Genomic DNA, 21,266 nt, shown 5'->3' with positions numbered 1-21,266 from the left:
CTGTGCCTTTCTTGTTTTGCTATACTTTCTTCAAAGTATGTGATGTTACAATCTGATAATCAAAGAACCACCCCCAAAGACACCGCTGCGCTCTGTGCTGACCACCCCCACCCCCATGACTGACAGTGGTGGGGCAGCAGCACCGTACCTTGAAGGCTCTGAGCACTGCCAGGGGGTCGTCATTTGTGAGTCGGTGCACGAGTGGGGGCCAGGCCCGGTGAGCCAAGGGAAGGAGCTGGTTCTTGTGGGATTGCAGAACAACTACACACAAATCCAGCACATCCAAGACCTGAAAGAGAGGATGTGATTTTGGCAGAGTAGGAGTTAGTCACGGGAGGAGTGGAAGAGCATTCCTAGAAGTTCCTAAAGGTGGGAACAGCCAACGGGGAAGACCCCGAGGAGGGAGGGCTTGCAGGGCTTAGGAAACTAAGGCAGGGCCGTGTGCAGCATGACAGAGGAGGGGTAAGAGGGGGACCGTGAAGGTGTCATGTTAGGAATTTCTTATTTTGTACTAAGTGCAGTAGGGAGCCATCAGAATGGTTTAAGCAGGAAAGTGCCAGGATACAATTCGTGTCTTAAAAAGGTCATTCTGGCTACTGAGTGGGGAGAGGGACCTGCAGCGGGAGAGAGAGGCCAGTAGGCCCCTCAGGGAGCTGGTACTGTGCCCCTGAGAGGAGGGCATGCAGGCACAGGGTGGTGGCCAAGGGGTGAAAGGCTTTGAGGTCTGTTCTGGGATGGCTTCACCTGCTGATGGACTGCATACTGGGGCAATAAAGAGAGGAATCTATCCAAAGGGGCTGCCTGGGGTCAGGCTCAGCAACTGAACAGGTGCAGGCGCCTCTGGATGAGGCAGGAGCGGTGGAAGGGAGGAGGCTGAGATGTTGGGTGAGGTCACATGCTCTTTCTTCTAAATGGAGAGGCCAAGTAGGCAGCCGAGATACAAGTCCACTTTCAGAAGAGAGGCTCGGGGTAGCCTAATGTAAACTGGGTTTGTCACCCTCCCTGAAAATGTTTCCTGATCTCCCACAGCTCAGAGCACACTGAAGACCACTGGCCTGCCTCTGTGTCGCCGGCAGGGGTCACGATGATGACCACTGTAGGCCTTCCTCCTCGAGACGGCCAGCCTTCACAGCACAGGGGAAGGAGCACGTCTGAATAAGACAGAGAGAGGTCTGCCAACATGGGAGTGGTGAATCCTGCTGGTGCCTATTATATGCTGGTCACACTGACACCGGAATAGAAACAAAGAACAGAAGTGGGCCTGCTCCTCGGAGGGAACAGGCAGGCAGAATAAGAGAAACCTTGGCGTATAGCGGAGAGCAGAGTAGCCCAGCAGAAACGGCACTGCCATCACTGGCTGAGTGTGAGTTCTGTCACTAACTGGGCAAATTAGGTCGGGTGTCATTGATTCCAAGATATACATTTCCTCCTTCTGCCTGGAATGTTCATCTCCCTGCCTTTGCCCCTTGGAAAGTTGGCTTCTTCTCAGCCTTTAAGTCTTGGCTCAAATATCACCACCTCAGGAAAGGCCTTCCCCAATGACTTGGTCAAAATCAGGGTATAAGCTCTGTCTTATTCAACAGGGTTCGGTACAGAGTAGGCTCCTAATGCAAGTTCACTGGATGGGTGAATTACTATTTTCTATCCTAGAACCTGCTTATTACCGTCAGAGATTTCCACACCTTATAGGTGTGTGTTTGTATATTGCCTTTCTCCACAAGAGACAGGAAGTTCCATGAAGATAGGAATGCTGGCTTCATATCCTTGTAGACACCCTCTGCCTGACCTGTAGCGGTCCTCAATAACATTAAGTGAATGAATGTGTGTGTGAAGCTGTTTCATATTTATACTCAACAACTCAGTGAGGTAGGTACCATCACATCCATTTTACAGAAGAAATGGAGGCTTAAAATGGTGAATTAACTTTTTCAAGGTTGCACAGGCAGAGCCGGGATGTGAACTCAAGTATGGAGGTGTGATTCCAACGCTGATGATTTCAATAACTGTGGTGTGGCTATAGCTGCTACAAAGCCTCTATGAAAGGGAAGACACTTTGCTAATGCATCACCCAGACATCTACAATAAAGCCTTGCATACAGTAGGCACTCAAAGAGTACCTGCTGAATGGAACAAGAGATGAGTGCTAAGAAGTGTCTCTGGGGGAACTAAACAAATGTGAGATAATCCTGGATCGGGGTTTCTTAGCCCATCACTCCAAGCAGGGCAATGCGCTCTCATCACTAACAGGAACTCACTGAAGCAGCTGTGTTTCTCAGGCCTGCCTGGGAATGGGGAAGGGACGGGCCAGGCTGCGTTGTCTTCCCTTGGCTGTGTGATCTTCTTCCAGGTGATTCTGAAAGCCCTGTCCCCACCCCCACACACCCCACCATCCTGTTTCACTATTGCACAATTTAAGTCCTTGCTTAAGGGACTTAAGGGACAGGGATGCTGCTCGGGAAACTGCCAGCAAACGAGGATACAAGACTAAGAAGTGTGAAATGGAAACAGAAACAGATAGAGGCCAGAGTCACGTTTGGAAGAATGACCACTCCCAAGGATTAAAACCTGCATCCCGCATTAAGTCGCTTCAGAAAATGATATCCCTGCCAAAGCGTATGATTTCCTTTCCCTTGGAGACTCAATGAATGTCCAACGGCACTGTGCGGTTTTTAATTCCAGAAAGGGGACTTGGCTCCCTTTTGACATCTGAGCCGATACAGAAGGACGTGAGGCTGCCATCCCACAGATAAATTCTTCCTGAGGTCTTCTCTTGGCCACCACACATGGACCAGGAGATAAGGGCGGCTGCTTGCTCATCCGTGCAGTCACTGCCAACCGGACCAAACCCGAGTCCTGCTGCCACAAACGCAGGGAAAGGGCTGCACACTGACCTTCAATCGGATTTTCAGATGTTTATCTGACAACAAATGGATGCAGCGTTCCATCACATCTGCGGCTATTTGGACCTGCACTGGCAGTGGTGGCTCTACATCAGGACCGGTGTCACGCTCGTCCCCTTTGGGAGGGTCTGACTGCTCCTCTGGAAAGAAAGCATAACCGGGGACAGTGTTTTATGAGGGATGCCCACTTTGACTTACTCTCCCAACCTCAGGCATGGGAACAGCATTCACAAGGGAAAGTGTCTAGGAAACGACCCTAAGGAAACCATGTAAAATTTGGGTCAAGCTACGAGTCAAGATATTCACCACAGAATTAACTATAATTGCTAAAAACTGGGGGGGAAACCCCTCCACGGCCGCTCAAGGAGGTTACATCCGTACAATGACATATCACGAGGGCCCCCAAATTTGTGTTTGCCAAGGGCTTTACCAACCAGGGAATATGTTTTTGAAAGAATATTGTGTTAAAAAGAGAAAAGCAGCATATAAAATTGCATACACAGTGGGAGCATTATTATATACATTTTTGCATAGCAGGAGGTACAATGAAATACTAAGAGAGATGGGGTCGTGAGATCATACAGCATTTCAAATTTTCTCCAAAAAATTTTTTTCCAAAGTTTTTTGCTCTTTTCTAAATTTCCATTAATAAATATTTAAGATAAAAACATAAGAGGGCAACATTCTAATCTGGAGCTCTGACGCTGGACAGCTCCCGGGCTGGCCTTGCTCCGTCCTTTACTCTTTCTTTCCTCTTGGTTCATTCTTTGACTAAAGGACTCGTGTGTCTTCCACCAGCCTGTAAGACCTCTTAATGGCCAAGATCAGACCTTACTGATGCTGCACGAGAGATAATAGCAGGGCAGCTTAATGTAATGCACGGGGAGGGGGTCTGGTCAAAGGAGGTCAGTTCAAGTCCTGCCTACACACCTATTAGCAACCCTCTCATCCTGCATTACTTCATCTGGAAAAAAGGTACAAAGCATGACCACCTCATTTGCGTGTTGAGAGAGTTAAAGATGATGAATGTCACCAGCTATTATTCTTTCATCGCCTAGAGTGCTGTGTCGCATGTGATAGGCGTAAGTTTGTAAATTAAAACAACAACAAAGACGTGGGAGTTGCATGAAACCCAGGCCAAAATCCCTATCCGGAAAATGTTTCCTCTGTCTACTTACAGCCCCCAGCTCCCCCTGCCCAAGCCCCCATTACTAGTTGTGCTCATTTCCACCGAGCTGAATGTCGTTCCCTTCACTCTTTCGCATTTCAGTTTTTTCTGCTGGAAAAAACAGAATCTTATAGTACAGGCCACACTATCTCTACCAGATGCTGCAAAGATAAATGAAAAGGCATCTGTAGAGTGCTTGGATTTCTTGGAGAAAGGGACCTCAGGTACGCGAGGTGCTTTCATTGTGGTTAAAACAAAAAACACATGTCAAACCAACATCACGCCAGACATTCTTTATAATGCCAAGTGTTTGGTGTGTACTTGATGAATGATAATTATAAGAGTGATAAGGCTGTGCTTTTCTTCCCAGAGGAGGATTTGTTGTTTGAAATTCACCTACTGCAGAATGTTATTTGAGGGATGTGGATTTTTCCGTTACTGGGAGAAAGGTTGATTCATTCAGTCTGCTCCTAGCCAACATCAACTAGAACCAGAAGATCCTAATCATGAGAGAATGGATTCACGGACAATGCTAGAATCTCCAGCAAGAATGGCAAATCCGGATTACGAAGGATCATGATGCCTCTCCTTCTTCTGGGTTTCTGGGTTTGGGTATGGGGTGCAGGTCGGGAGAACAAAGACTGGGTTGGCTTCAGAAATAAAACCAAGAAGAAAAGGCCTGATAATAGACTTCAGATTGGGAAACTGTCCTCAGGGAAGGCAATGACTCAATTCTGCATAAATCACTATCTGGGGCCTGTGATGCTTCTCTGCTATTTAGAAGGAACTTGCTGTAGTTAGTCGCATTGAACTACGATTTCCTGTTATCCTGGAAGTACTGGCTTCAGTTCACCAGAGTCTCAGAGTAGAGATCACCAAAAAAGAAAAAGAAATCTGCTCAATTCCAACCTAACAAACTAATTTGGGACTCAGTTCGATTTAGGATAGTTCTGAGACCACCAAGCTCATTATGACTTGGCATTTTATATTTGCAGAGGAGATTCTAACAATTTATTAATCCTTCCGTGACCTGAAGCTCCAGATTGAGCTTGTGAATAAAACAACAGGCCACAGCTTCAACTAGCCTGAACTCTCTTCTCCTTTTTCGTATAAATAGGTAAGAAAAACACTGAAGTCTCCTCCCACTAATAAGTAAATAGACCAAGCATATGAACAGACAATGGGCAGAAGAAAAAAATTGTCAGGAAAAAAGCATATAGGAAGATGTTCAACCCTACCTGTAATCAAAGAAATGCCAAGCAAAATAGTAAGAAACATTTTTCACCTCTTAATTTAGCAAGAAGTGAAACGAGTAATGGCCAATGTTGGCAAGGTTGTGGTACAACCAGTGTTAATCCTGCACCACTGAACGGAAGGTATAAATTGACACAACCTTTCTGGAAGGCAATTTGGCAAGCATAAAATAATGTTCATATCCTTGACCCAGAAATCCCACTTCTGGGATTTATAAAGAAATATGCAAAAAAAGGGAAAAGGTCACGTGCACAGAACCAACCACTGCAGCGCTGTTTATTATAGAGAAAAGCTGGAAGCAACCCGAACTGGCCACAGGGGAATGGATACTTAGTAGCAGCTATTAAAACATTAATTATGAAAACTCTATAGCAACGTGGAGAGTTGCTGATTATATAACTAAGTGCAAAAAGGGTATAATGCATTGAAACTGTGGCCACAACCATATAAAAATAGGTTTGCAACAAAAAGGAACGGGATAAGATTGCACACACACACACACACACAAAAGAGGATGCTTATGTTTAGCATGGTGAGGTTGATCCAGGATCTAGAGGTTTGGTAGACTTTTCTGACTACCAAACTTTCTGTAATGATATTTCATTCTTATAATAATCTGCTTCAAAAAGAAAAAAAAAAAAAAAAACAAAAAAACGGCTAAGTCAAAATAAATAGTTACCTTCTTCATTATCAAAATCTGAGACATTTCCATCCGCCACATCCTTTTCTCTGAGGTAGCTCAGCAAAAATTGTTCAATGTCTTCCGCCGTGGTGGTATTCTCGAGTCCTTTCTCAGGAGTTGCTGGTCTCTGGCTCAAATGACTTCCCTCCTCCCCTGCACTTTGCTCTTGGAGTTGTCCAAGATCACCTGTGTCTGGGAACCACTGGGCTGTAAGCAAAGTGTTAGAACGATCACCATAGTCAGGGACAACAGGCATCGGTACTCTATAAGCAGAATAAACTCTTTGCCATGGCCTGTGTGGCCCCACATGATCTAGTCCCTCTGTCTCTCCAACCTCATCTTCCAGCCACTCCCAGTTGCCTGTTAACTGGGCACCTTCCCATTCCTCCAATGTGGCAGGTATTTTCCTGCCCTAGAATGTTTTGCAGATGCTGTTCTCGCTGTCTGGAATACTTTCCCCACTATGTCACATCTGGCTAATTCCAACTCACCTTTCACATCTCAATACACATAGGACTTGCCCAGCAAAGCCATCCCTTGACTTCCCAATCCAATTTAGGTCCCTCACAGGCTCCTATATAGCACCATCTTCTTTCCTTTCACATCAACTCACCATGATTTGCAATTACATTTATCTTGAGTTACTGTTTAGGGTCTGAATCTCCCACTAGATTCCATGCTCCATGGAGCGCCACTGGAATCCAATATGCCCAGCATGGAGTAGGTGCTCAAGATATATACTGGATGAAAAAACATGCTAGACTGGAGAATACATGCAAGTGACAAAATTCTGAGTACAAGATGCACTGCTCAGTAGAAGACAGGCTCTACAGGGACTTAGGACACAGCCCCTCACATCTGTATTTCTGATATAAAAGGCTGGCATTTTCTCCCCAAAGCTTTCCCTTCTTCAGTGATGCTCCAATACTTCTGATGTGTCACCACAGAATAAGCCTTAAACATCAACTGAGCCAGCGGTTTTCAAACTGGAGCCCTAGGGCTCTGCAGAAATGTCCTGGGGCCACAACAGGGAGGGCCCCAAAAGACAGCATGCTAAAGGGGGTGGACTCAGGACTTCTAACCCCTCTCTAACCCAGCAGCTCTGATTTCAACTATTCTTGTACCCTGGGGTTCCCCTGGGCTTCATTTCAAAAAAGGCTCTAACACTTAAAGAAACAAGAAAACCCCAGTGTGAATTTTCACCCTCTTTTCACAGACAGCAGGAAAAATGCCTCCGATAACCTTTAGCACCTGCTAATTTCCTTTCCATCAAGGAGCATGTGCACAGAGTAGGAGCAAAAACACAGGGGAGATGGCAGGGCCAGGCTAGTGGGAGCGGCAGAGAGATAATGCTGGGTAAGAGCCTTCAATCCAGGATCTAGAGATCCCCATGTGTAGGGATCAACCATGCCATTTCTTCAATGCCCCATCCCCAGATGTGTCAGGCCCTAGTATCCTCTAAGGGATCGAATTCCCAACAAGTTAAAACCAGGACCCAGCATTTACGATACTCAGAGTGGACGTGCTGCGAAGATTATTTCTACATTCGGCTAGTGCCAGACATTAAAGTCTTGGCTCACAAATGGCTTTTAAACATATGAAAAGAAGCTCAACCTCCCTCTTAATGTAAATTAAACTATAATAAGGTGCTATTCTTCTCCTATTAAGCGAGGATTAGCAAAAAGCTCCGGAATATAGTGTGGATGAGGGCGTGGCAAAATTAGCACTCTCCCGCATTGCTGATAGGGGTTTAAATTGGGGCAACCTCTTCGGAGAGCAGGTTGAAACTTTCCATCCAAAACATAAATGTGGGGCGCCTGGCTGGCTCAGTCAGTGGAGTGTGCGACTCTTGACCTCAGGGTTGTGAGTTCGAGCCCCACGTTGGGTATATAGATTACTTAAAAAACAACAACTAGATTAAATGTACTGCCCTCGAAGTCAGTTCTCCTAAGGAATTAACCCTCCTGATATACTTTCATTTCCTAAAACGTGTGCGGGGTTCTTTGCAGACCTTTTAGAGGTTCTGTGAGACCACACTTCCACTCCCACCGACTTCAGGTCAGGTCATGATCTCACGGTTCGTGAGTTCGAGCCCCACACTGGGGCTCAACAGCACATAGGGGCGCTGACAGCACACAGCCCAGCCCGCCTGTGGATCCTCTGTCTCCCTCTCTCTCTCTGCTCCTCCCCACCTTCTCTCTCTCAAAAATAAACATTAAAAAAAAAAAAAGTGCTACACAGGGTTTCTCCTTTAGAGATGACCAAAGATATCAGCAATCCAAGGGAATTCAGTTTTCAAGGCCCACACTGAGATATCTCCTGAGAGGATATATTTAATAGGCCTTCCCTCAATATATTTTTAAAATCTCAAACGGACACACAGTGTAGTTCCCTGAAGTACTAAAGGTGGAAGTCTGTGCTACATTCGGACTGTGGAAGCAAGTCACAGTCTCAAATGTGTGAGCAGTCAGCCAGCCTGCCACGAGGGCAGGGGCCCGGTTCTTCCCAGGCAACAGTGACGTCCCAGCAGCCAGTCCAGTACGCAGACTTACGAGTGGTTGCAAAATAAAATCCAAACTCCTTCCCTCGGTCTCCAAGGCTGTGCAGGGTTTACCCTTGCCCACCCTTCCAGCTTTGTCTTGCATCACTCTCTCCACAGCGGCCTCTCTTCCAGTCTCTGAGGGCCTCAAGCCCTGTCTTCCCTCCAGATCTCTGCACCAGTTCCCTTTGCCTGAATGTTCTTAAAAACCATAAAAAGGATACGACAGCTCCGTATGTACTGAGGGACCCTTCTCAGCCTTCGGGTCTCAGCTTTAGTGTTGCTTTCTTAGAGAAGCCCTCCCTGACCGCTCTACTTAAAGTTACCTGGCCCTGTCGCTCCCTTGCAGCAAGTTACCTATTTTCCTCACAGTGCTCATTAGAATCCAAAGGGAACTTGTTCAATGATTTACTTGTCTTTCATTTCTTTTGCAGTAGCAAGAAAATTCCATGAGTTTATCTGTCTTGTTCACGGCTATATCCTGGTTACTTAGCAGTGTCTGACATATGGCAGGCACTCTTCACTGAATGAATGAATAAAAGGACATTTAGACGGCATGTGAACGTTCATGAATGAACGAATGAATGAATGAACAGTGGAAATGGCATCAGGTACAGGGCAGACGGCTGTCTCTGTTCCAGTCGCCTGCCTTGCTGTGACAAACTTTCTTACATGGCTTTGGCTTTCTCGGCTGACAAAATGAGGCCAGCGACATTCCCACCTACTTTGGAGGCTACTCGTACTGAAATAAATACTAGAGATAGGGTCTTCGGATAAAAGGGACTCAAGTATATAACTCACTATGTTTTTTCGTTTGAAGACGGACTATCTAGTTGAGAGGTTCTTTTTCTTGTAGTCCAAAACTTCGCCATTTTAATGGTTACTAATACCTCCAATAGACACCCAACAGGACCAAAAGAAAGGAGAGAAACTCAAACCACCTCATACAATTAAAAGGTTAAAAGAAAGTTTCTAGACCTCTACTATGGTAGTCACTAGCTACATGTGGCTATTTAAATTAAAAGAAAGAATTCATACCTCCGTTACACTAGCCACATGCTGCCTAGTGGCTACTGTAATAGAACATATACAAGCTGTTTCCATCATCACAGAAAGTTCCACTGGACAGTAATATTCTAGCTGATCTGTGGACTGAGTAATTCCTGCTATTCCTATTCCCCACCAGCACAGATACCACTAACTCCAAGTATTGTCAGAAGCAGTTTGGTATATTGAAAAGAACAAAACTGTCATAAATCCTGACTTTACTCCTTATTTCCTGTGTGACCCTGGCTAAGTAGGATCTCACTGAGCCTTAGTTCTTCTTTTCTGTAAAATAAAAATGATGTTCACATTTAGTCTACAGGGTTTATGTCTGTTGCACAGAGCAGGAACTCAATATATGGTAGAGATTATTAGAAGTATATAAAAAAAGTGGGGCGCCTGGATGGCTCAGTTGGTTAAGCGGCTGACTTGGGCCTAGGCCATGGTCTCATAGTTTGTGGGTTCGAGCCCCGCATGGGGCTCTGTGCTGACAGCTCAGAGCCCGGAGCCTGCTTCAGATTCTGTGCCTCCCCCTCTCTCTGCCCCTCCCTGCTCACGCTATGTCTCTCAAAAATAAACATTAAAAAAAAAAAGGGCAGTGGACCGCTCTCGTAACATGTGGGACTGGACCGACAACTATTCAAATTATGTTCTCCATTACATAACCACACACGGACAAAAAACAAGGATACTAGTCCTTCCCCCAAATCAGCATTAAAAAGGGTTCTGAATGTACCTAATGCTGCCAGCAGGGCATGCAGGACGCTGACAAAGGAAGTAGCTCTCTTATCATAAAACTGGTCCAAAGTGGCCAAGACATCCTGAACCACATCTGCCACCAAAGGGAGCAGGCTAGCATCTGAGTTCCACAGCATGACTTCCAAGACCTTTGGGGTATGGGGGTGCAGAGACAGATGACGCAGATTTAAAGAGATTCCATTCACCAAATAGTCCGAATTTTGATTGATCAGGTGCTGCAGGGAGTCGTAGCCACAAGCACGGCAAATGTCCATCATGGCACTGGTAGCTGCCTGACTAATGAGCAGGGTTTGGTCTCCAGCCTTCTCCAGTACCGGATAGAGGGCTGACATCAAGAGCAAACGAAAGTCTTCTCCTAGGGCACACGCAAAGCGCCCAATCCCTTCCAACTGGATGCATATTTGCCAGATGTTGCCGTTCATGGAGCAAATAGTGGCACTTGGCTTTGAGAAGGCTGGAAAAGATGGAACTTGGCAGGTGTGTGCACCAGATGTGATGGCCCGGAGGCCTGACTGCTTCACTGTTAGCTCCTCTCCCGCTTCTTCAGATTCGATACAAGTGATCAAATACCAGTTTTCTTGGCTTGTGTATTCTTCAAGTATAGATGTCACGATCTCCCTCAGTTCGTCTGGGCTTGTTTTTATATGTTTTTCGTGAAGATTCTCCACCTCCAGCCCAGCAGCCCCCGCAACCAGTTCATTCAGGATCATGGCAGCTTGCTTCCGGTAAACCACAGATTCGTGGTACAGCTCCATAAAGTGATCTGCGAGCAAATAGAGGTCCCCGTAAAAGCCGAGAAGCCGACACACCTGCTGCAAGAGCAGGAAGAGCCTCTCGTCGGTGAAGAAGCGGAAGTACCTCTTCTGCATCTGACTCCATGGCTGCGCAGCCGCGGTCTCCGGAGAAGCACTCAGCTGATCAGAATTCCAGCGCCGCGCTTCAACGATTTTGATGTCAGTCACGTCTAGTTCTAGAACTTGGACAAGCGCTTTGGAAAGGCGCTGAAGATGCGCCGCGGAGTTGAGGACGAAGTTCACTTTGGGGCCCAAGAGTTTCAGATAACCGAGTAACACGGAGAGCGTCGAGAATTTGCCCTGATCGTCCTGGGAGTTCATTAGGCGGGGAAGAGATGTGGCAAGGGAGTGCAGGTTCTCTGACAGGATGTCGGCGAAGGCTCTGTTGCCTACCACTACCTTCTGGTCCGCGAAATGTCTCAGAACTCTACTGCACTGCGCTTGGACTTCAGGACTCTCGTCATTCACTAGACCCACCAGAGCCTTCAGAAGGGGTCCAGCCGATCCGACCAGTGATTGGCTGCACTTCAGAAGAAGGGCTTCGACGAGTTCTATCAGTGCCAGCCTCACCTTCCAGTGTGGGTGAACTGAAACACACTCGATTATCTTTTTAATAAGGAGAGTCAATTTGTCGCTGGTGTTTTTTACCCACTTGGCTTCCCTGTGAACCACCAGCTCTGCTACTCTGTGCTCCACTGCAGGCTTCGGTTGAACCTGTGGGATTCTTTCGAGCTGCTCATCAGCCATAGTGAAACTCACTGTCTCGTAAAAGATCTTTAGAGAAGACGCGACAATGCCGTGCCCCTGTTTGAAGTCTCCTGTGATGACCCTGGTCAGTGCCATTGAGATTCCAGGTAAAAAGCAGGCAAACAAGTCCCCCAGCTGCTTTTGCTCGAGCTCCTCCAAGGACCTCGGATGGTCTTGACAATCGCACTGAAAGAGTAAAACCTGTAAACATTTTAAGGCGGCAATTTTAATCTGCTTTGATTTCTCCCGTTCTGCTAGGTCCAACAGTAAAGATACGGCAAATCCTAAACGAGGCAGAATGGAGGGCTCGTAAAAAGCCAGAATGATGTCCCCATAAGCCGAGTGCATTAATGTGCTGAGGCCCCGGATCACCGCCAATTTCAACTCCTCGGACACAGCTGCGGGTTTTTGGGAGCTGGGCGAATACAGACAAGCGGAGAGTTCCGAAAAGAGCTCCCGGAGAAGTTCTTGCTCCTTCACACATGTTGAAGAGAGGACAAACGTGAGGCACTCCACCACGCTCTGGACCAAGCGCTCTCTTTTGGGAGCCGGGGTCTTCAGGGTGAATCGCAAAGGGAAGAGGACATACTGCTGGAGCTCCTGAAGGGCAGAGTCACTCACGGCTCGCAACTGTGCCTGCAGACGCTCCACGTTCTCCACCGTCTGTGTCTTTGTGAGCTGAACACAGACCGGACGTAAAACACCAAAGGCCTCCTCAGGAGTGTCAAAAACCGCCATTGCGCAGCGGCCTTCTCACTGAGGACGCATCCCGCAGGCTGGAGGAAGAAAACCCCCAGTAAAGGTCAAGCTCAAAGCAAATGCAAAGAGAACCTGCATTCAGTCGATCACCAGACATTTCGCGGGGGCCTACGTGCCAGGCGCTGCACAAGGCACGAGGGGGGCGAGGGAACTGAAGAGAGACGGCCGCTCTTCTTAGGGGGCCCCGGTCCAGTGAGGGAAGCAGCCGGACAGCTACCACGTGGTCAGAGAGTTAGGACAGGCCCGTGCTCACGACCCTGACTGTGGAAGCCCTGAATGTCCGAACCCTGGGGAAGCCGGGGTGGGTTTCACAGGAGGAAGATGCTTGAGCCAGACCTGAGGGAGGAATAAATAAGACTGTGGGCTGTTCTAAGGAGTTTGGATCTTAACCTGTGGTAGTAATGGAGAGCCACGGAAGGTTTTATCTTTTTTAAGTCGAGGTAGGACACTTACAGAGTAAAATGCACTAGTCTTAACGTACAGCTCAGTGGATTTTTGTGTATATAGAGATCTATGTAACCACTATCCAAAACAAGATAGAGAATATTTCCAACACCCTAGAAGGCTCCCTCAAGGCCTTTTACAGTCAATTCCTATTTCCCCTGCCCAGTGGTAACCTCTATTCTGACTCCTATCCCCACGGATTAATTTTGTCTGTTCTTGTCATGGAGAGGTTTTAAGCCGAAGTTGATATGATCAACTTTATGCACTGAGAAGATGCCCCGGCAGCCAGTGATATAGGAGAAGAGTCAGAGCTGGGTGAGACCAAGGGCAGAACAAAACGGAAGGCAGTAGCCAAAGAAACGGGAAAACCAGGCACACACGCTATTACAGAAATCACGGGTGAAGAGAGCCCAACAGGATGGAAAGATGGAGGGCAGGCAGGCAGGCAGTGAAAGGAGATAGGTCTATAGGTGGCTGAAGGAAGTGAACAACTTAATACCAGAAAATCTCTTTTCTCTGTGAGAAGAAATTCAAAATCATGGGCTGGCAGTGAACAAGAAGTGAGGTAAACAGAGGGCTTGAGAAGAGAAATAAAAGTCTCAAACATTCCCTCTGGGGAAGCAGAGCATGCTGGGAAGACGTAAAAGTGTGGCCCAAGGGTACTGAGGACTGAGCTGAAGCTGGAGACCATAAATGTGTACAACTGTAAAATGTTGGCACTGGAAGGAGGCTTAGAGATTGTCTAGTTTGGTGGGGTCTGTCAGTCTGTCTCTCACCATCTCTCCCTCTCTTTTGGCTCAACTTGCTGGGGGCTTCTGGAGACATGATGCCTCTCCCTGTCCCCAATCCAATCAACCCTCCTGAGCCCCACTGACTACAAGGCTAGCAGGCAATTGGAGCCTGGTGAGTGTGTGAGCAAGACCTACTCAGCCCAGAGAGAGCGAGCCAGGGCCAGATTTTCCTCCTGGGTCAGGAGAGGGCTCAGGGCAACAATCAGGCTCTAAAACCCTAGAAAGAGTCTGGTCCACAGGGTTCCATGGTCTTTGGCAAGAAAGGGCAAAGCTGGTCTCTGTGAGGCTCACTGGGGGAGATATCTCCCGGTTGCTGTGACCCCCCCCAAGAAGCTAAGGAAGGGAGGAAGCTCAAATCTTCCTTATCTCAGGTCACTGATGCCAGAAGGCTCAGCTTGGGACTGCTGACACCCCACTGGCACCGGCCCACACGCTGATGACCCAGAGGCTGCTGGGCCATCCCCTCTGGTACTGTAGTTGGAACAGAAGGAAAGGAAGATAACCACTTAATGGGACCCAGGAGTCAAGAGGCAGGAAAAGCTGGCACAGCACTCTCTGAGGTGGTAAGTCTTAGATTAACAGAAGGGGTTGTGTTAATTTGAAAAATAATAAAAGCAATAAAAAGCTTGATCACAAGGTGAATGACATCCCTTAGAATTTTTAGCACATGACTTGCCACACCAAAAAAGCTCAGTTGGTGGAATTTTTTAAAAAAAGAAGATGGTTAATGACTGATATTCCATCAGTGGCCTGGAAGATGAAGTAGAGCTACTCTAAAACTCAGAGCAGAAGGACAAAGAGATGGAACTCGTGAGACTGGGAGAACAGACCTGGGAGAACCAGTGTGTAAATAGCTGGGAATTCTGGAAGGAGAAAAAGGACCAGATGGAGGAGCTGAAACAAATAAATAACGGAAGCATTTTCCTGAGTTGCAGAAAGATTTATCTGGAGAGTGAAAAGACAGAAGGATACACACCTAGTAACACTCTGGTAAAATTCCTGTACACTAAAAGACAGAAAAATCATGTATGCTTTCAGGAAGAGACAACAAACAACTTAGAAGACTTGCTTTGGCTTTCTCATTTGCAACAAGGGACACTAGAAGACGACGGAATAGTATCTGCTGACTGCAAATTAAGGACTGTGGCCCCCAAACCCTATATACCGCCAAGATAGTCACCTGTCAGACTGCAAGAACAAAAGCAAGGATTCAGAGAGGGCATTACCCATATACCCTCCCAAGGAAGATCCAGTACTTGAGAAAGGGCTCCATCAAACAACGGGAAACAGAGACCTAAAATGGGAAGATGAATGAAAAAGGAAACACCGTTTGTTGGTAACTTTTTTTTAGTGTGGAAAACTTTCTTCAAATACAATGTTTAAGTGGAAGCCCAGCATACAAGGTAGATAAAATCAGAGGGTCTGGCTGAAGCTGGAGTAAAGGTGATGGGCTGGGGCTCTGCATCTCTCTTATTCGTCTCAGGAGTTTCAAGAAAATAACCTGGGGCCCGCAGAATTATGTTCTCAGATTATATGACACAAACTGCAATAGAGCTAACGAAGTGGGAACGCGCAATATATCCCAAACTAAACTTCTCTGCCCACTCTTCTGTGCTTCCTTTGGGATTTATAGCCCTCACCTTGAGCTAGAAACCTTAGTCTTTCTTCCACCTCCCTCTTAATTCCACCATTCTCTTCAGTTTCATCTATTCTACCCCTTCAATATCTTTCCAATCTGTTGGTGACGATAACCATCTATTTAATGCTGGACTGACTGTTTCCTCGCTGGCCCCTGGCCTCATGTGCTTGCCCTTCCTGGATCCACATTTCACCCTGACATGTAAGTAATCTTTCCACAACAAAAATCCGATCACTCTTCTCTGCTTAAAATTCTTCAACTGCTCTCCCTAGCCTGCCTAATCACCAAGGCACACGTGGCCCTTCGCCATCAGGCTCCCACCTATCTTAGCAACCTCATCTCTCAGGGCTTCACCCCTTCCACGTGAAACTGCAGCCATGTAAAATGACAAAACTTGCTATTCCCGAACAGGTGGCGTTATTTCACATTCTCCTCCTCGTTCCTACTTCACGGTCACTGCTGTGCATACCGCCACTATGGTGTTTAGTACCCTGTATTATCTTGTATGCATACGTCTGTCTTCACAACTTTATTTATTTTTTAAAAATATTTATTTTTGAGAGACAGAGCAGAAGCAGGGGAGGGGCTGAGAGAGGGAGACACAGAATCTGAAGCAGGCTCCAGGCTTGGAGCTGTCAGCACAGAACCTGATGTGGGGCTTGAACCCACAGACCACGAGATAATGACCTAAGCCGAAGTCAGATGCTTAACCAACTGAGCCACCCAGGTGCCCCTGTCATTGCAACTTTACACTGGGCAATCATATATCTCAAACCTAGAAGGGCATCTGGCACATGACAAGCACTCAAAAACATTGTGCCCGTTCTGCTTTGAAGTTGGATGTGGTAGGGCATGGCAGGCCAAACTTCTGCTGACAACTAGAAAAAACCAGATAAACTACAAAAATACTTTTTAAAGCATAACTAGTCATGGGTACAACAAGGACTAGATGGATGAATACTCTAGTGAGGGATGAATGTTCAGTGAGCCAATAGTCAATAGCTGTTTCTTTTGTTTTTTATTTTTTACCCTTGCTGCATTTGTTGACCCTGAACATGAGCTCAGGATTACAGTGTGGCCCAGGCCGAGGGCTGTCACTGAGGAAAGAGAAACCATAACACATTTAATGTGGTTTATGTGAGGTTGAGGGGGCAAAACTGCAGTTTTCAGAGATCTCAAAATACATGGCTTCTGAGAGAAGGCTGCTTCTGGGGGACAACTGGCTGAGAAATGTCCAAGCACATGGGAAGAGATCAACCCACAGGTTCAAGAAGCTCAATAAATCCAGGTTGGCAGTACAAAGAAAAACACAGACAGACATATCATAGTCAAACTGCTGTAAACCAAAAATAAAGAGGAAAATCTTAAAACTAATGGAGCAGTAAGACGGACACATACTTCTTTTTTCTTTTTCAATTTTTTAAAATGTTTTATTTAGTTTTGAGAGAGAGAGAGAGAGAGAGAGACAGAGTGTGAGCGAGGGAGGGGCAGAGAGAGAGGGAGACACAGAATCAGAAGCAGGCTCCAGGCTCTGAGCTGTTAGCACAGAGCCGGATGTGGGGCTCGAACTCACAAACTGCGAGAACATGACCTGAGCTGAAGTAGGACGCTTAACCGACTGAACCACCCAGATGCCCTGATAGATACTTCTTAACAGAAATGATGAAATCCAGAAGACAGTAGAATGACATCTTTAAAGTGCCGAGAGAAAATAACTACCAATCTTGCATTTTATACCCTATGAAACCATCTTTCAAAACTGAAGGTAAAATAAAGCTGTGTTTAGATAAAAACCAAGTAAAAACATGGCTATCAGGTCTGCACTAACGGAAAAAATGAAGGGAGAAAATGAATCTAGAGAGAAACATGGGTATGTAGGAGGCAATTAAGAACAATGGAACACACCAATATAAAATAATACTAACTGTAAAAAACAATATTTATGTTTTTTGCAGTTTAAGTATATATATATATACATATAAAACCAAAATGCACGACAATAATGCACAAAAGCTACAAAGGAGATAATGTAAAAAGAGTTATGTGCACTAAGAGTCTAGGAGTATCAGGAGGTGATAAGATAATTTATATCAGACTGTAACATATCAAGAATGCATGTTGAAATCTGTAGGGTAAAGCGCCAAAAGAACTGTAAAAGAATACATACTTAATATGTTCAGACAGTGGTAAAAGTAGAATAAATACTTTTGATTTACCCCCCGCAAAAGGTAAAAAATGAAAAAAGAGAAGCAAAACCAGTGGGTCAAACACAAAACAATAAGAGGGTAGACAGAAGCCTAACTGAAACAATGATTATGTTAAATCCGACTTTCTCAACAGTAGCACCATTGACATTTTGGGTTTGATAATTATTTGTGAGTCGAAAGCTGTCCTATGCATTGTAAGATATTTACTAGTATCTTTGGCCTCTGTCCCCCAGATGTCAGTAGCATCACTCCAGGTGTGACAGGAAAAAATGTCCTCAGAAACTGCCAAATGTCCCACGGAGGGTAAAAATGGCCCTTGGATGAGAACCACCAGCTTAGAGTCATCATAATCCCAATCAAAATGCCAACAGGACTTTTGTAGAAAGCAACAATAATGCTCTAAAATTGATGGCACAGACAATCTTGAAGAGGAGAAGTTACACTGGCAAGTTGTGGTTTCTTACGCTATTTGATTTTAAGGTTTACTGTAAAGGTATAATAATTAAAGTCAGTGTGTTATTAGCATAAAGAATGACAAACAGACTAACAGAACAGAATAGCCCCCTCGTGTACAACAGATCTGCATACTGGACAAGGGCAATGCTGAAATGACCTGGTGGAAAGAACAGTCTTTTTAATGGAAGGTGCTGTGTCATTTGCCTATCCATGTGAAAAAATATATATGTCTTGATTCCATCAGACACTGGATTCAAATGTGAAATGTAAAGAAACTGTAAGAAAACAGAGAAGAGCATCTTTGTGATCTTGGGGCAGGCAAAGATTTCTTAAACAGGATACAGAAAAGGGCTAACCATAAAAAAAACTGATAGACTGGATTACATTAAACAACTTCTGTTCATCAAAAGACATCATTAAGAGAATGAAAAGACCGGGGCGCCTGGGTGGCTCAGTTGGTTGAGCGTCAGACTTCGGGTCAGGTCATGTTCTCACGGTTTGTGGTTTTGAGCCCTGCATCAGGGTCTGGGCTGACAGCTTGGAGCCTGGAGCCTGCTTCAGATTCTGTGTCTCTCTTTCTGCCCCTCCTCTGCTTACACTGTGTGTATGTGTGTGTGTGTGTGTGTGTGTGTGTGTGTGTGTGTGTGTCTCAAGAATAAATAAACATTAAAAAAAAAAAAAGAGAGAGAGAGAGAGAGAAAGTGAAAAGACAACCCACAGAGTGAGGAGATATTTGCTATATATCTGACAAAACACTCATGTTGATAATATAAGATTTTTCATAAGTCATTAAGAAAAAGACAACCCAGAAGAAACATGGAAAAGGACTTGAATAGACGTATCAAAAAAGAGGATGTCCAAATGGCTAATCAACATATAAAAAGACACTCAACATCATTAGTCAGGAAAATACAATTTAAAACGTCACTGAAATATTGCATACCTACCAGAAGGGCTAAGGTGAAAAAAAAAAAAAAAAGAAAAAAGAAAAAGAGAAAGGAAAAGGAAAAGAAAAAGAAAACACTAGGTGTTGGCGAGGAAATGAAGCAACTAGAACTCTCATTCAGTACTGGTAGGAGCACAACTACTTTGCAAAACTCTTTGGCAGCATCATTCTATAGGTGAACATGCGTATGCTCTATGATCTAGTAATTTCACTTTTTGCTAAACACCCAACAGAAATGCGTACACAAACATACCAAAAGATGCATTCTGGATTATACTATCCACAATTACCCCTGAACAGAAAGCGCTCAAATGCCCTTCTCTAGTAGAATGGAGTACTCTACAGATAAAGATTTATCACAATTGGAGATCTTCAAAAGAATGGGTTATAGACTCAGAAAGAGATAAACCAGCTTTCTGTAAGGAAGAGAGTATACCAAATTGCTACTTTGACACGACTATAAAAGGCAATCACATACCTTTATGGGAGGGCCGTGAAATCACACTTGTGTGACAATATGTCAATTACAGAAAGAATTGTTTAGAGACTTAGAGACTCAGGAGTTCCAGATTCTTTTCCTATAAAATGCAACCCTGATTATTTAAAGTGGCACTGCGAGGTTTGTTGTTGCTGTAACTGACGGCACCAGGGGCATTCTGGCCCAAAGTGATACTGGGATGAGGCCTTTGGATTCTCTGGCTGAGTAGAGAATACCACCCAGAGTTCAACTGTGGCAGACTGGGACTGAAAAAACATAAGCCTGAATAACCAATTCTCGATTGCTGACGGCCAACTCTACCTTCCTAGCTCAGTGTGCCCAGACTGTGGTTGTGGAAAGCAGTCACTAAAGAGGCAAGGGAAGACATCTGCAATTGTAGTGCATGGGCGAACCTGTTCCCCACCACGGCCTCTCCTGGTTCTCTCCTCTCTCTCTGCCTTGTCATGGGGATGGGTCAGGGACCATCCCTGGGCCATGGCATACAGGTGAAGACAAATGGGAGCGATCTGTACAGGACAAAGTGCTATGCCTTACAGACACTTCAAGGATAAGACAGTAGACAGAGTACTTACTATATCACACAATCAAGAAGTGAAAAAGGGAGAAAGAAGGAAGCACAAAAGAAATTTGGGGAAAAAAAATGAACACCAACAGTGAAGTGTTCATGGAGGGAGGAGGATTTGTGTTGGAATTCAGGGACTACACGTTTGGGGCTATGCATGAAGGCTGCTCGAGGTAAAATGCCTGTTACAAGCAAAGGCCTGGAGGAAGAAGAGTGAAAGCATCTAGTAAATGCAAAGACAAGATAGAGATGCCATCAGAGCAGGTGAGCCACACACCATTCAGGACTGACATTCTGATCACCTGGGCCTTTGCACTTGCTGCTCTGCCATATATCCTCCCGATTTGCTCTCTCATCTCTTTTAGGGCTTTGCTCAAACGTGAATCCTGAGTGACGCCTTCTCTGATCACTCCTATGGAAAACTGCAACCCATCCTCACTCCTCCCCACCCTGGCACTCCCTATCTTCTTTCCCTGACTGTAGTTTTCTTCAACAGCACTTAGCACCATCCGTCAAACAAGATTATCTACTATTTATTTGTTTACTGTTTCTCTCCTCTCACTAGAATATAGGCTCTAGAAGAGTGATAACTTGACATGTTTGCTTATTGCTTCTGGCACAGAGCAGGTATTCGATAAATGCCTGCTGAGTCAACAGCCACATTCTAAGGTCTGGTTCTCTCATTGGTAGAGCTTTAATATCAGCTATGCCTCAACTGGATTCTGGGTTAAAACTGCCATATTCTTCTTCTCTTGGGGTAATTCCTACAGGTAGATGACATCATCCTTTATGGGAAGATCTTGCTAGGTTCATTCTTAAGAGGCAATCATAGCTCTAGATTTTGGCTAGGCCACTTATAGGCTGTTTCTAGGACAGGGCCACAATAAGAACACAAATCTGACTATCTGGATTCTAGTCCTGGCTCTACTCTTGGCTGTGTGACTTCCATGAATTTCAGTTTTTTCAACCTAACATACACTTGGTAGATAAGATGATCTCCAAAAGTTCTAACTTTGAATAACAAGCATATGGATAGAAAGACTGGGTTTAGATTCCAGAGACAGGAGTTCAGACCT

At 45.5% G+C, this 21,266-nt stretch overlaps 1 protein-coding gene across 3 annotated transcripts in view; it reads right to left on the bottom strand.

Annotated features, from left to right (window-relative positions):
* The window catches only part of TTI1 (TELO2 interacting protein 1), a 44,509-nt gene that overhangs the window by 15,418 nt on the left and 7,825 nt on the right, over positions 1–21,266 (bottom strand). For all 3 annotated transcript variants that reach the window (XM_042930996.1, XM_042930997.1, XM_042930998.1), the window contains exons 2-5: positions 10,324–12,663; positions 6,002–6,211; positions 2,892–3,040; positions 149–289 (exon numbers count right to left, since the gene is read on the bottom strand). In XM_042930996.1, coding sequence (XP_042786930.1) covers positions 149–289; positions 2,892–3,040; positions 6,002–6,211; positions 10,324–12,625 — 2,802 coding nt within the window. In that variant the 5' untranslated portion in view covers positions 12,626–12,663. The remainder of the gene's footprint in view (positions 1–148; positions 290–2,891; positions 3,041–6,001; positions 6,212–10,323; positions 12,664–21,266) is intronic.

Source organism: Panthera leo, chromosome A3, assembly GCF_018350215.1.
Source record: "Panthera leo isolate Ple1 chromosome A3, P.leo_Ple1_pat1.1, whole genome shotgun sequence".
In the NCBI taxonomy this organism is placed as follows: domain Eukaryota; kingdom Metazoa; phylum Chordata; class Mammalia; order Carnivora; family Felidae; genus Panthera; species Panthera leo.
The sequence above is the reverse complement of the archived record's forward strand: the minus strand, read 5'-3'. Positions and strand labels throughout refer to the sequence as shown.